The sequence below is a fragment of the Odontomachus brunneus genome, unplaced genomic scaffold (genome assembly GCF_010583005.1).
Source record: "Odontomachus brunneus isolate Ranch 3 - 2012 unplaced genomic scaffold, Obru_v1 Obru_scaffold_031, whole genome shotgun sequence".
Lineage (NCBI taxonomy): Eukaryota > Metazoa > Arthropoda > Insecta > Hymenoptera > Formicidae > Odontomachus > Odontomachus brunneus.
The window spans coordinates 1,504,024-1,519,571 of record NW_022639481.1 but is presented as its reverse complement, the minus strand read 5'-3'; the positions used below and the strand labels follow the sequence as shown (position 1 = coordinate 1,519,571).

Genomic DNA, 15,548 nt, shown 5'->3' with positions numbered 1-15,548 from the left:
TATATATATATATATATATATATATATATATATATATATATATATATATATATATATGTATATATGTATGTATACCCATATCCATGCAGACATCGAATGTAATGCAATAAATATGGTTGTTTTAAGCGGTGTCTTTGTATTAATCACTTCTGCGAACGAGGGCCGCACCAACATCATTTTGCAATATATTCATGGCCTTTCGTAACAGACGTTCGTTGTCATCATTCTAAAAGAGAAGAGAAAATTAAGGAATAATTAAAGTACATTTAACATAAATGTAAGTGAATTATTTATCGTACTTTCACATTCTGATGTATCCGATTGTTCTCATCTCTGGAAGTTTGGCGTTTAGATAATTCAAGATTTGTACGATACAACTCATATAAAACGAGTCCTGAAATATTAGAAGGACATTTGAAAAATTGCTTATTTTGAACTTTGAATATTGATAAGTTCTGCGTTGAAATTTCTTGAAAGTCAGAGAGGTTTGCATTTTATTTCAACATAAATTAGTCTGCTTAAATTGTTCGAAAGTGATCACAAGCTTCTAGGGAAAAAACAGGAATTTGAATTGGGTGTTTTATCATATATTTTTCATTTTTGACTGAGATTTATGGAAAAGTTAATATAAGTTATAATTACCCTTTTTTATAGAATCTCCAGAATCTAAAGTATCCAAGCTGGAAAGCACATCGTTACAGTATGCTTTTTTAATCCTAAGTTCCGCATCAGTGAGATCTGATATGTGGTGATACAAATTATGTTATATTTAGTTCGTTACAAGTTACATTTGATTGCAAAGTATATTGTAAAAATAATGAGAAGTTCCCGAATCATGTTCGAGGGAACTCGAATTATATAAGTAAAACAAATGATATGAGATCTTACCCTTCCATGTGAGTTCGGGAACTCTGCCAAAGTAAGAGATTATACGATACTTGGCGTCCATCATGATGTAATTACTACTTGGTATCAATTTGGATAATTTTATTTCTACAAATCTGAGAAATTCTTGAGGAGTATTATACTTAGCCTCGAGCACGAGTGCGTTCAGTCCTGAATGAATGCATTCAATCTGCAAATTTTTATATATATAATACTTTGTGTGTGTGTGTGTGTGTATACACATATATATATACATACATAAATTAAAATTTTATAATATATAAAATATACATATGTAAAATATAATATTACACATAAACTCTCTCTCTATATATTACATAAATATTACATATAACTTTTGTGTGTGTGTGTGTGTGCGCGCGCGCGTGTGTGCGTGCGTGTGTGTGTCTATATATAGAGTTCGGTCGAATACATGTAAAGCCGGCGTGATTCCTTATGAAAAGATAAAGAAAAATTATAGAATAAAATTTTTTGATTTTCAACTTAGTTTTGGAGAAAAAATCGAGTTTGAAAATACGCTGCTTACGTATGCTGTTACGGCTAAGCTACGGTTCGTCGAGTCAATTTATATAGATCTACATATTTTTACCTGTCTATAGTTCATATTAGTCTGACATTTGTGACAGGTCCAAGAGGATTCACGATTGAGGGGATTGCGAGGTAGTAGATATCCTGGGCAATTCTCCTTGGCACAGAGAAGCGCTCCAAGCCGGGATCCGAATTCCTGAGAAAAAACAGGATTGTATGTGAAAATCTTGATTGTGGAGATGTGTCGCGACGTTGACGTACCAGGGGATCGGAGCATCTACTGCAATTGCAGGAGAAATATTTAGTGATCCGCAGAAATCGTCTTCTGTTGCACGTGTCCCATAATAGATTGGTGTAACACATGGTGAGCTCTTCACCAGCCGCGATAGGGAGCGCCGCACTCACGTGTAGCCGTTGCTGGTCGTCGAAGTGATGCCTGGTGTTCGGCACGCAGCAATGATTCTGTAATGCGCCCAACGGATAAAGACCGCGTAGACTCACCGCACAATCCTCGTGCCGCGCAATCACGACCTCGAAGGAGTTCGTATTGAAGATTCCACAGATATGTCTCATGAATGCCAGTTGCTCGTCGCTAGGCATTTGAGACACGTTTCTCATCAGCATGTCGACCTTTGATAGAAATTTACAGGTATAGTTATTATATATGAAAAGAAAATATTGATTTTTTTTATATTATATCCATATCTCTCATCTTCTCGTGTTATTAGATTGTGCAATAAGTAATTTCAAATTTTTCAATCCAATTACCTCATAATTAGGATTTAGATTCGAGTGGCACTGTAAGACGGACAAGAATGTGCGTTGTTCCTTCGAGAGCGCGAGGGCGCGTATCAGCACTACCGTTAGCAAAAGATCCTGGGACCAAGTGGAGCCGCAGGTGGGCGCCCATTCTTGGAGGAACCGGCACTCGGCTTGTGCATGCGCCACCGAGTTCTCGCATTCTGTCGAGCAGATCGGCAGGCCGCAACCGTGATCGCATGGGAAGAGAGGACAGCCGCTCTTGTAGCAGACTACGCACATCGGCAGGTACTTGCTGTGGCATCGCGGTCCCAATAGCAACGGAGCGTCCGTGAAGATAAGCTCGCCGACTTGGATATCTCGTGTAGCAAACATACCGCGACCACCCAGAGAGGAATGGTCGATGGTCCATGAGCGGGGTTCATCTCGCAGAAGATCGTTCTTTTGCAGGTGGGACTGGAGCAACTTTTCCGTCTGTCGCGGCTCCATCGCGGATACGGCGCCTTGGAGTAGCTCGATATTTCCTTGTTGACACGTACTGATTTGTTGTGATGACAAACACGTCTTTTGTACCGTTTTATCAAGGCATCGAGCCAATTTTGTGCTTACTTAACTGCGGAGAATGAGAAAATACGATTTTGTAGCAATTCTCCTTCCTCACTTTCTCAAATATCTTCATGTAAATAATACTCACGGCAAGAAGTTTGATTTGGCAAAGAAACGCCGAATCAAGTTTAGTGAAATTTGTATTTAGTTTGTAGTTTAGTTAGTGTTTAAATTGATGTAACTTTAGTTACGTTAAAAAATCAGCTTTTAACGTTATAAATATTGAAAAACTTTTTGACTGTCGATCGCTATCACCAGTTGCCACGAATAGATATTATTCTAATTTTATTATATTTTTATATCCGTTATTATATTATATTCTGATCTTTGACTGGAATAATATCGGTAGATTCGATGTTAGATTCACAGATTTGTCCCCGAGTTTTGTAAGCCTTAATTTAGTTTAACGCCTCTTCACAGAGAGTTTAACGACTGTGCAAGCTCAAGCTCGAGTTCAATGGCAGGATTGCAAAGGAGCGTCATTGTAATGCGCCTGTATTTATAGTAAACCTTTGCCAGAAATGACGTATCATTAAAGCCCGTCTGTGTTAGAAGAATGACAGCTAGTTCAGCCTTCGCAATCCCTACGCGAGTGTAGTTATGAATGAATTACATAATCGGAATGTCGAAATTGATATCTCTAAGCGCACGTTTTGTCACGAAGTGCGTTACGAGATCAAAGACACGTGAGGGACACTGCTTTTGAACGCACGCTCGAGTGCGCTTTATAAATCTCGGCTTAAAATAGAATTATGTTTTGGCAGCGCATACTTTGGCGGTGAAAGCAGCAGGCCGACCTAGTTTACACACGGTTTCTACGTTTTATACGCGAGATATTCCTACTACCGGTTAGAATGTTTGTATACTACACTCGTCTATCGATTTAGCCTGTGAAGACGCAATATCGACCCTCTCTTGTCCGCCCATTCGTGACTTGAAATACGTTTTCGTGTACTCTGTGCCATGCAATTTATGCAAAGAATTGCATTGCACATGGTAATTTACAATAATTACAAAATAGTTGTTAACGATAGGAACAGTAGTAATAATGTTGATCAAAAAGCAAGTTGTCCTTTTCAATTCTCTCAGAATCGCGAGCTGCGATCTGCGAGGTGCGCTCGCGCGAAATTGTGAAAAATCCGCGAAACTTATTGTTTGTCGTGACGGACTTTATTTGTTGTAGAACAAAATCGCAACTATCGACATGGTACGGTTTCACGCAAGCGTATCCGGCATGTAATATGTATTTGTATGGTAGGCCGGTTGCTAAGACTACGGTTGAATCGTCGTCGACAGGCAGGCACGGGGGTATATCGTGAACGGCATCGCCGAGAACAGGCGTGCATACAACGTATATACACTGCTTATGCCGTGTGCGATATATGCGGCGTACTGTTGTGTACAGATCGTCGGAAGTGCCGTGTTCTACGACGACGACGACGACGACTCGCGCGTACTCCCTTTTTTTATTGCCCTCGCCGGTTACACAGATATGGAAAGGTAATAACATGGAAAGGGCGATCCCGTCGGATCCTTCCTCTCCCCCGGCTCGAGTCGAGTTCCGTTTTTCAGTCATCTTTCAGGAGCCGTAGTCGTGCGTCGTCGTTCTTCCGTTGTAGTACCGTATCAAGTGCAATTAATTTCTCACTCGCGCTGTCTTCCTATCGGCGGCGCTTTGGCTAACAATAATGCAGCATTCGAGATCCGCGAGGAGGGTCACGGACGAGCGTTGGCACAGTGACGTGACTTGAAACCGTATCGCTCTAATTAAGTTGAGATTTTGTATCGTTACCGAGCGAGGGTTGTAGCTGATCTACGAAATCGAGATCTCGTTCGACCTAGAACTTATTTATATATACATATATATGTACACATTGCATACACACACAGAGACATACAAGCACATATGCACTTGGGAAATACACACATGCCTGTATTCTGGCAGAGAATCCTGGCAGAGAATTCTATTTTTATTCTTTGCTTATTAAGTCGATATATACCTAATTATAATTGTTAAGTCTTTTATGTATCTTTTATTCTTTCTTCTACGATAATAGGTATATATCACGCGAGGAAATGTGAGGAGGAAGTGGTATAATTTTATCGAATCCAGCGAAATTGTATTTCAAATTTAGCCTAATTTTATTTTACAAAACAACAACTTGAAGTTAACGAAGAAAGAATCTCTTATGCTTTTAAATATAAATTTATAATTTGATTTTTTTAAATCTCGAGATTCTCGGTGCACCTTACAATTAATATTATTCATGCGATTGTTGCATCGCCTCACGTGAGACCGCTGCTTGCACATCGTTCGTTTACATAGTCTAACAGCCTTATGTGGATTTCCCAATCACGCGTGTTGCACACGTGTTGTACACATATACAGACTTGTATCCAGGCACGTGTACGTATACGGTAAACACGTTACTGGCGATAAATCGACATGTATGTATGTGCATATATATATATCATACTGTAATCATGCTGTAAAGGTATGTAAGGCTACTTAGACTGGCTTATAAGTGGAGTTACTGTCCGCCACGTGCAAGGAGCGCGTGCGAAGGTATTTTTATTCTAATGATACTGTCGACCACGATAACGGTATTTGCGCTAGGATCCGATTGCAGCGGAGACCCCTGCATGTACGGAATTTGTTTGGATAACGAGAATAGGTATATATAAGTGATTTCGTTCATGAAGCGCGCATATGTATCTCGACGATTGAACGATAAAGATTCTAACTCAATCAAATGTGCAATCGTTTCCGCTTCTGCGAAATTCCACGACGGCGACAAGTAGCACCTACTCCTGTTATTGCATCGACGGTTACACGGGGATCAATTGTGAGATTAATTGGGACGAGTGCTGGTCAGATCCTTGTCTTAACGGTGGTACGTGCAACGACGGCATCGCCTCGTACAATTGCACATGTATCGAGGGTTTCATAGGTAATTCATTTTTCATCTCTTTGCTTATTATTAATTTTCTCTTAGAGTCAATTAAAAATAGAGAAATAGACGCGAGTGCGCGTCTATATAGATATAATTAGGTATTATTAGAATTATAAGATTGTGCAATGAATAAGTGACGTTATTTTTGTTAGGTGTAAATTGCGAGCAAAGGTACAGCGAGTGTTCAAACTACCCATGCCTCAACAATGGCACCTGCGTTGATTACGATGGTTTCACGTGTCAATGCCCGGACGGATACTCAGGTATTTGGAAACATTGAGCTTTATCCGATCAATTCTCACAGTATCATCATTCACGGTATTCTTTCTTTTCTAGGAGACTATTGCGAGATCGATGCCTCGGTCTGCAACGAGACGATATGCAAGAATTCGGGTGAGTGCGTCGAGGGACCCGGATTCTCGTTCTTTTGTCGTTGTCACGAGGGTAAGAGATTCGATTATATTCCGTTTATGTAAAATTATCCTTCTATCTTTTTTTTGTATATATCTTTTTCTACTTATGATTTAAACAGGATGGACCGGCATCCTCTGTGACGTGGACGTCGACGAGTGTCTTACATCACCATGCAAGAACGGTGGTCTTTGCATTAATGTACCGGCTTCCTATACTTGCGCTTGTCTATTCGGTAAGTGGATCACTTATAATTTGTATAAGTGGATGACTGGTAAACTGACCATAGGTTTCTCTTTCTAAAAATAAAGACATCTATGAAGCGAGTTATAGATAGCAATTCAATCAAGATGATTGAAATAATATACTCAAACAGACAAAGACATCTTAAAGATGTCTCTAAAACATCGTATTTTCTTTAGACATTTAAAAAAATACAACTTCTTTTAGATGTCCTTTAGAGGTTTATACTGTCTAAGGATATTATTTCAATCATTTTGATTAAATTGCTATAACTCGCTTTATGGACATTGCTTTTAGAAAGAGAAGCTATAATTTTTTAGTTTTTAGAAGGAATCTATAATTAGCTGTTTAAATGTAAATAATATTAAGTATATATTATATTAGCACTTAATATTATATATTTTATATTATATATTATATATTATATATTATATATTATATATTATATATTATATATTATATATTATATATTATATGTTATATATTATATATTATATATTATATATTATATATTATATATTATATATTATATATTATATATTATATATTATATATTATATATTATATATTATATATTATATATTATATATTATATATTATATATTATATATTATATATTATATATTATATATTATATATTATATATTATATATTATATATTATATATTATATATTATATATTATATATTATATATTATATATTATATATTATATATTATATATTATATATTATATATTATATATTATATATTATATATTATATATTATATATTATATATTATATATTATATATTATATATTATATATTATATATTATATATTATATATTATATATTATATATTATATATTATATATTATATATTATATATTATATATTATATATTATATATTATATATTATATATTATATATTATATATTATATATTATATATTATATATTATATATTATATATTATATATTATATATTATATATTATATATTATATATTATATATTATATATTATATATTATATATTATATATTATATATTAATATTATATATTATATATTATATATTTTAATATATATTATGCTATAATATTTATTATACTGATGATAATTATTAGTAATTAAGGGTTAGTATTATAAAATTATCGACTAAAATAACCAATCACCCAATACAGTCTCACATTATTTCTGTTGAAGGTTTTACCGGGAAGGATTGCGACAAGGCGATCGTCCCGTGCGACGAGAATCCGTGCCAAAACGGAGCGGTATGTCTGCTGGAGGACGAGCGTCCAGTTTGTTACTGCGTCCCAGATTATCACGGTGCTCTGTGCGAGCTGAAGTACGATGATTGCGAGTCGAAATTCGCACACTGTGACAACGGCGGCACTTGCGTCGACGGTGTCAACAGCTTCACTTGCACATGCTCGCCTGGATACGGTGGGCCTATGTGTGAGTACGGCTTCCCCACGAGCACGAGTTCCGTTGAAGCAGAAGAGACGTTCGATGAGGGAACGAGTTTAAGTAAAACTACGATCTCCGTCACTAAAGACTCGACTTCGGTGTTTCTGTCGTCTACATCACCTTCCAGCTTCACCACTTACTCAACGACTTCGAGACCAAGTATATTACCTCACACGAGGAAGTCTACAGTTACGGAGAAGACAACTCCGACGTTAGCGTACGAAGACGGAGGTCCCCTCAGTGCTAGTAGCGCGGAAACTACTGCTGCTTTGCCGACCGACGTTCCTTCGACGGGCTTCACGGGTCAAGATGATACATCAGAGCTTATAACGTCTGCCGCTACTGACGGCTACACTCATGTAACTGAAACGAAGAGCACCGAGGTTTATCTTCCGACCGGGAGATCGATTCATGATAGTGAAGTCACCAAGGAACCCGGTGACTACGATCAGACGACGATGTACTCAGTATTCTCCGATAGAACAGATGAAGATGCAACGCGTGCAACGGAATACACGACAAGTTCCAGGCAAGCAGAGAATATATTGTGTTCTTTATTTAGAACAATGGGATTGTATTATCGAGGCGATTTCCAAGGTCTACATCTAGTTTCTTCTCTTTGCCTCTTTGCCAATTGATCTGTCGAGACTCGTAACTGTGATGGTGCCGTTTAGTCTTAGGACTGTCAATTTCATAAGACCTGTGAATCTCTCTCTAATTTCCGAAAAGTTCTTATTGAAATTATAACATTCTATCGTTTTAATTATAATAACATAAATGGATTGGAGTATTGTAAATAGAAACATAATATTATATAGAAATAACGTATAATAAGAACTTTTCACAAAATTAGAGGGAGTTCCGCAAGTTTCGTAAAGTTTGAAAGTCCTAAGGTTGATTGGCAATCAAATGTTCGAAAGATGAGCGGGAAAAATAATAGGAAGAAAGTAGGTAAAATCACTTTGGAAATGCAAGTAATTCCGAGCATTGATTTAGGATATATCGAGATACCGTAATTATTATAATCGAAATTATCGTATTTGAATAATTTTTACAGTATATAAGTATATATATAAATATTTAAACTATAATTATTATTTTTAAATTACAATTATTACTTAAATTATAATTGTGTGACTTCCTTTTTTTATTTAGCCGTCGACCTACAACAATCGATATAGATGAAGGCCAAAAAGATGAAAAATCGACTGTGACCAGCATCATCACGGACCATGGTACCGACGTAACATTCCTCGTCAATGCGACATTCCGCTACACAACAGAATCCGCGCAGAACAGAAGCATCGATCTCGGAACCACGATCACGGATTCGCCCAAAACTGTCCTACCTCTAATCACTTCCTCATCGACACTGCCATCGATAACTTCCACCGAGAAGTTCGAAACGACGATATCTTCCGCATTAACGCCCACCGGTGTATCCTCGTTGAGCCCCGTTACCGGCATCGAAGCTAGTACCACGGAAACTGGCACTTGCCACGGAACTCTGTGTTCCACTTCTACCACTACGTTGAGCCCGCGCAATGTCACAGAAGTGAGTAACTGATGCAGTGATAGTTGAGAAAATAAGTATATTATTTGTTATCTAATAAAATATTAATTAATACATCAATGTTATAATTTCCCGCTCAACAATGTAATGTATAATGTAACATATGTTGTACGTAACAGTTACATATCGTTGAGTGGGAAATTATAATATTGTCGTAGCGTTACCGTTAATTGATGTTTATTGGCTATTAATAAACGATTATAATTGCGAAAAAATCAAAAACTCTACGAAACACTTCATACTATTTCAAAAATATTAAATGATGTATTCATTATTATTGTAGTACGTTGAAGGCTGCAAGACAGACTCAACTGTTACACAGGCGGCCTTCAATGGCAAATCTTTTGCCAGACAACGCGTTGAGGTAATAATCACTGATCAGAAGAGCGCTACGCTGCGAATTTACGTCAAACTCAAGACGGCTTTCAAGAACGGGATCATATTACACGTTTACTTCGACAACGAGAGGTATTCTCTGGTGTATTTGGAGCTCGGGTCGTTAAAGTTTCAATTTTCCTGTGGTCTAGAAACAATGTTACTTGGCGAGATCGATGCCGCTATCGACAATGGATTTGAAGTGGGCATTGATATGAGGTATTTATATAAATCTTCATTTTCTTCAACGAGAGAGAGAGGGAAAGAATGCATAAATAGATAAATAAATAAATATATATTTATACTTACGTATTATATATATATATATATATATATATATATATATATATATTCTCATACAAAATTTAAAAATGTGTTGCGTACGTATATTTGTATATTATTAGTTTTTGAATGTAACTTAGATGCGCGGATTGCTTTTCACGTAAAAATATTAATAAAGATGTTATATTTTCTCCTTGCAGTTTTCAATATATTGCCAACGATGAAAATGAAAAGTGTTTCGCCAAGTTACTGGTCAATGGCACTATGGCAGTGACCGGCGAGCAAATACTGCCACAACGAGGGATGGTCCCGAAATATGCTAATCTATACATAGGAGGCATCCCGTTAACGTTCTCACAGTACTTTCCCCACGTGGCTATGGGATTCATTGGTTGCATGGATTCTCTAAAGGTACGTCTTTAGCAAAATATTACATTTAGAATAAAACTTGATTTAATTTTTTATTTTTATTAAAGATAGTTCGAAATTATCTTGAATTTTTGATGTAATCACATTGCGATACGAGTACTAACGATATGATTATTATAATTGCAGGTGAATGACATTTCACGACATTTCATTCACGACTCCACAGAAACTTTTCAGATCGAGGAGTGCACGTCGTTCTTGTGCTTGTCTAACCCGTGTCAGAACTTCGGAGCGTGCGAAGAGAGCGATGGTCGAATTCGCTGCAAATGCATAGCCGGGTAAGAAATTCATTATCCAGCAATTGAAACCATTAGAAACTTTCTACTGATTTTTCTAACTTACATCCTTAAATACGCTTGATAAAGAAGAATAGTAAAGAGAAACAGAGCTCAGATAGCAGAGAATTCAAAAAGAATTTAGTCGTATGTCATCAATTCAGAGTTCATTTTCAGATGCAAAAAGAATTTTTCAGAATTTAGTTCAATGAAATGAATTCTTTTTGCATCTGAAAATGAACTCTGAATTGGTGACATACGACTGAATTTTTTAAAAATTCTTTTAGAATTCTCTGCACTATCTGAGTTTTGTTTCTCTTTACTGTTCTCTTTATCTGGGAGTAGAATTGTGAAATTGAGTAATTTTTGTATAAATGTTCTCTTTTTAATTTATTCTACTTATATATGTATTTAATATAATTTATATGAGAGAAATTAAATATATTTTAAGTATAATACATAAATTTTATATATATATTTTTTTTATGGTAATATAAAAATCAATATTAAACATTAATTACAGTTACACCGGGCCTTTATGCGAACATTCGGCGTGCAACGATAATCCTTGCTCGATGGGCGCGACGTGCGTAAGCTCACCGGGAACCGGCTTTATTTGTGTCTGCCCACTCGGCAGTCACGGGCTTTTCTGCGAAGAAGGTAATAAACTAACGCGACGCTCTTAATGGGCTGTCTGTAAGATAGTTTTACAGACCCATAATGCGTCAAGTCAACGATAAAATTACAAAGTTACTTGTTTTCAGATGCTATCCTGGTACGACCGGCATTCTCGGTCCTCGTTCCCGGCTTCGCGTCGTACATCGCTTATGGCGTGCCGACTTCAATAAAGGACACAATGGAGCTGAAACTGCGACTTATTCCTCGCACATTCGACCAGATCTCGCTGATAGCGTACTTCGGACAGCGCGGCTTGCGCCGCGACGCGTCGGATCATCTCTCGATAACGTTTGTTCGCGGCTATATCATGCTCACGTGGGATTTGGGTTCTGGTGAATATAATCATCGTCTGGCAGAACAGAATCGCTGTCTGAACCGGTAAGCTTCACTGTTGTGTCTTCTTGGATTACAGGAGTACGAAGAATCTTCACCAGCGACTCGTTAAGTTCTACGAATGTACTGGGGTCGGCCGGTAAGAGTAAAACGTATACGGTTCGAATTGGAAGAAGAGGTAAGGAAGCATGGCTCGCCGTGGAGGGTATGGGCAACGTGAGCGGCCAGGCGGTAGGATCTATGACTCAGCTGGACGTATCGCCCGTTCTCTATATCGGTATGTTGGCACGTAGAAATACTTGGCATAATTTCAGAGACCTAAACATTATCTCTTGTCGCGTATTTTGATGTAGATACTAAATATAGATATTTTTGCCAGTCGCATATGATGTTGATCGCATTCTTGATATTTTAGTAAATAACTGTCAGAATTAGACCTCTTTTCGTTTAATTTTTTTTAATTAGTTCCTTAAATATTAGATTGATTCAAAGATTCTTTTCTATAAACACTGAATAAGTATTGATATGAACAAAACATTTTTCAAATAGAGAATATATATATTCTTTATGAGAAAAGATTGCTGTCTCAATTTAAAATGAGATAAAAGAAAATAATAAAATTAAATAAATTAAATAAATTTAAATAAAAGTAAATAAAAGAAAATTAATAAGGTTAAATTAAATAAAAGAAAGAGACACGCCAAAATGAAATTACAAAATTTCCGTAGGTGGATACAAGTCAAAGAACTTTGAGACGTTGCCCCACGATCTGCCTCTGCACACCGGTTTTTCCGGATGCATATTTGACGTCGAATTGCGTACGGATACCTCGATCCTTCCTTTAACCGGCTCCAGTCCCGCTACCGGTCGCGGCGTGGGCGAGTGCAGTCGTAACGAATGCATTCGCCACTCGTGCAAAAACGGTGCCGTGTGCTTGCATCACGGCGCATCGTACAGGTGAGAATATAATGTGCAAAAATGCGCGTATAATAACATACGTTTTTCATGCGTCACCCACAACGACTTGTCAATCTTTCAGTTGTATTTGTACAAAAGAGTGGGTCGGGCCCGATTGCTCTATTCCAGTCTGAATCACCGTTGGAGAACGGTCAGCCGCGTACTTTGGAATTTTCTGCCAGTTATACTAATTAGCGCGAAGGAAGAAACAATCGATTGCATCGACGTTAAGAGACAATGTTATATTAACGGTGAATATGTTATTCTTACAAATTTTATATTATCATAGTCGTGTTCTTTGTAACAACCTTAAAATAGATTCAGCTTACATAGGGCACGTCGTTCTTCGGTTGCGAAGTAGCAGAGTGCGAGTTCAGATATACAAACAACATCGCTGCCGAGAGACGCGCTTGCAGATCATGCTTGTTGTACTCATGACACCACTCCACATTGCCCCAATGAGAGATCTGTACGAGGGAACTCGATAAGAGCCAGATCATGTCATGAACAACAGGACAGAGCACAGAGGCTACTATCTTTAGAATCTAATATCTTTACTTTTATCAAGCTAAGAAAAAAAAATCAGAGTATAAGACGGTCCTGGTCCCTCGCTGCGAAACTCTTCAACTCTTGAAAGCGAAAAAATACACATTAAAAATCCTTGAAGATACATTGAAATATGTTTGCAAAATAATACAATCGATCGAATAGAACCGTAAAATAGTTCAGACATTTTACTTTTATTCTAACAATCACTAAATATTCATAAAATTAACGTGTCAAAATCATGAAAAAAGTAGGTTAAAAAAGAAAAATTGCATGTCGCATTAATTTTATAGTTATTTATTGACTGTTCGAATAAAAGTAAAGTATTGGAAATATCTTTTTATTTCAAACATTTTATAAGAATTTTTAACGTGTATTATCTCACTTTTGCCGTCATCAATGAAGAGCTCCACGGCGAAGAGCCAGAAGCCTTAAACTGAATCATATTGTATACCTGATATTCCTCCTCCAGTCGTGACAAACTCACAGCTTCCGGGATATTGATTGTTCTCGCAGCTGTGGCAAGGGTCAAAAGAACAGATTTCAATCCTTCTACCGCGTATACAAGACCTGTACAAGTGCAATTAGTGCAGTTAGTATAAAAAACTAGAATGTTTCTGTCTCTCCTTGTAACGTTGAATTATTACCGTAAATACTTTTGAAATTGTGCGACATTAAGTGTCTCGTTAACGTGACCTTTGTTTCTAACGATACAGCAGGTGCCTCTATATTCTGTGTTCCTGCAATTTTCACATCATACTGCTTGCAAAACCAACGGACTATAGGCTCCCATTTTTCGATCTGTAACTTATACAGCTCGTCTGCCTCCTAAAATCATAAATCATTATCATAATCCAGATAGTGTATAGCTATATTGCAGCTAAAGCCATGGAGATTTATACAAACTCTTTCTTACACTGGAATAAAATAACACTGTATCCATTTCTAAACAGTTCACTATGTGATTGACCAGGTCTGTCTTGGTACGTTTTTGTGGGTTATCCAGCACGGTGTTGCACAAGGCTGTCTGCAATAGAAGAAACAAAAGGTATGTTAATTATATATTGATTTGAACTAAAGATTGAGGGACTGTCTCATGTTCAATCATACCGATCATACCAAGTGCATACTGCCTCGGTCAATGATCTCCTTCTGCGCGTCCCATTCAGCAGCCACTGCTAAGGCTAAAGGTTTGCTATTCACTTCAAATATCCTACCCTGCGGCGTCTTCAGCTTCCTCTGATCCAGCATAATCTCAAACTTGCCACCACTTGAAAGTATATTTGTCCTTCTATAAAATCGTTTCACAGTGGCTACAAGTGTCAAAGTTTTATATTTCATCAGCACGCTAATATAGAGTACATTTAACATATCATATAGGATTTATTAAAGACATATTAGATCTTGGAAAACAAAATAAAAATATCTAATCTAATTTAATCTTAATGCTAAACATAATTAATTTAATCTTAAGCAAAATATATGTGATTACCCATATTTCTTCTTGCCAAAGTAGTAGTTTGTATAAATTTTATATATTTAAAATTATATATTTCTCTGACTAGAATATTACAAGTTTGAAGCATGGTAATTATTATTGTTGTCAATCACGAGATTTTCTTAGGTTATATTTCGATAAACAATGCTTCCAATCCTTCCAACCTTCAGTTCTAGGACGGTATTTGTAGGTTAAGGGTCTGCTGGAATTATAATGGAGACCTCTCGCGGGAAGCCGCGAGATGTTCTTCTCTCTCACAGGTAGACAAAGAGAGAGATTGAAAATATATCCTTCTCTCTCGCAGGATTTTGACAAAACCGCAGTGGCCACTCATGGCCACTCCGTTTAGAGTAACTCCAAGCTCGAATAAAAGTGGAACCTATGATCTCTCTTCTTCTTCTCTTTATTATTTCAATTATTCTATACAGCACAAATTTAATGAACTTTTTGCGCTACACAGATATATGGGGTTGCGAAAAACGTTTTTACCGACACTCAGTAATGTAAGTTTCATAACGAAGACTTCGGAACAAATTTTATAAACATAACTTTTCTAAAGCAAATATGCGATTCTTAGACCCGTTATTTTTGTAAAATTAGTTTTATGAAATTACATATATATCGAAGAATCGCATATTTGATTTAGAAGTTATTTTTAAAATTTGTATATATAGTCTATATTCACAAACTTAACAAATTTGTGCTGTCTTTGATTTCCTTTGCTGTCTTGCACTTCCTTGATTC

At 36.6% G+C, this 15,548-nt stretch overlaps 3 protein-coding genes across 5 annotated transcripts; 1 reads left to right on the top strand and 2 right to left on the bottom strand.

Annotated features, from left to right (window-relative positions):
• Positions 1-45: 45 nt before the first annotated feature.
• LOC116843335 (SET domain-containing protein SmydA-8-like) lies at positions 46-7,743 on the bottom strand. 3 transcript variants are annotated; one of them, XM_032813697.1, is made up of 8 exons: positions 7,602-7,743; positions 2,203-2,806; positions 1,696-2,064; positions 1,496-1,630; positions 889-1,075; positions 643-738; positions 300-394; positions 46-226 (listed from the first exon to the last, which is right to left on the bottom strand). In XM_032813697.1, exons 2-8 carry the CDS (start codon positions 2,680-2,682, stop codon positions 140-142), a joined length of 1,449 nt encoding a protein of 482 aa, XP_032669588.1. In that variant the 5' UTR covers positions 2,683-2,806; positions 7,602-7,743; the 3' UTR covers positions 46-139. The 3 variants fall into 3 exon arrangements, with proteins under 3 accessions (XP_032669588.1, XP_032669589.1, XP_032669590.1); XM_032813698.1 differs by having other exon boundaries at positions 7,579-7,726; XM_032813699.1 differs by lacking the exon at positions 7,602-7,743 and adding an exon at positions 2,888-3,426.
• LOC116843330 (protein eyes shut) lies at positions 4,051-13,038 on the top strand. Its single transcript, XM_032813688.1, has 16 exons — positions 4,051-4,299; positions 5,295-5,474; positions 5,602-5,750; positions 5,906-6,016; positions 6,090-6,197; positions 6,286-6,399; positions 7,595-8,387; positions 9,014-9,413; positions 9,715-10,025; positions 10,289-10,499; positions 10,644-10,795; positions 11,316-11,452; positions 11,557-11,802; positions 11,883-12,080; positions 12,532-12,760; positions 12,843-13,038. The coding sequence occupies exons 1-16, from the start codon at positions 4,166-4,168 to the stop codon at positions 12,892-12,894; spliced, it is 3,525 nt and encodes a 1,174-aa protein (XP_032669579.1). The 5' UTR covers positions 4,051-4,165; the 3' UTR covers positions 12,895-13,038.
• LOC116843338 (ATP synthase mitochondrial F1 complex assembly factor 2) lies at positions 12,977-14,950 on the bottom strand. Its single transcript, XM_032813703.1, has 6 exons — positions 14,799-14,950; positions 14,426-14,619; positions 14,223-14,333; positions 13,954-14,134; positions 13,761-13,876; positions 12,977-13,227 (listed from the first exon to the last, which is right to left on the bottom strand). The coding sequence occupies exons 1-6, from the start codon at positions 14,890-14,892 to the stop codon at positions 13,081-13,083; spliced, it is 843 nt and encodes a 280-aa protein (XP_032669594.1). The 5' UTR covers positions 14,893-14,950; the 3' UTR covers positions 12,977-13,080.
• Positions 14,951-15,548: the final 598 nt, after the last annotated feature.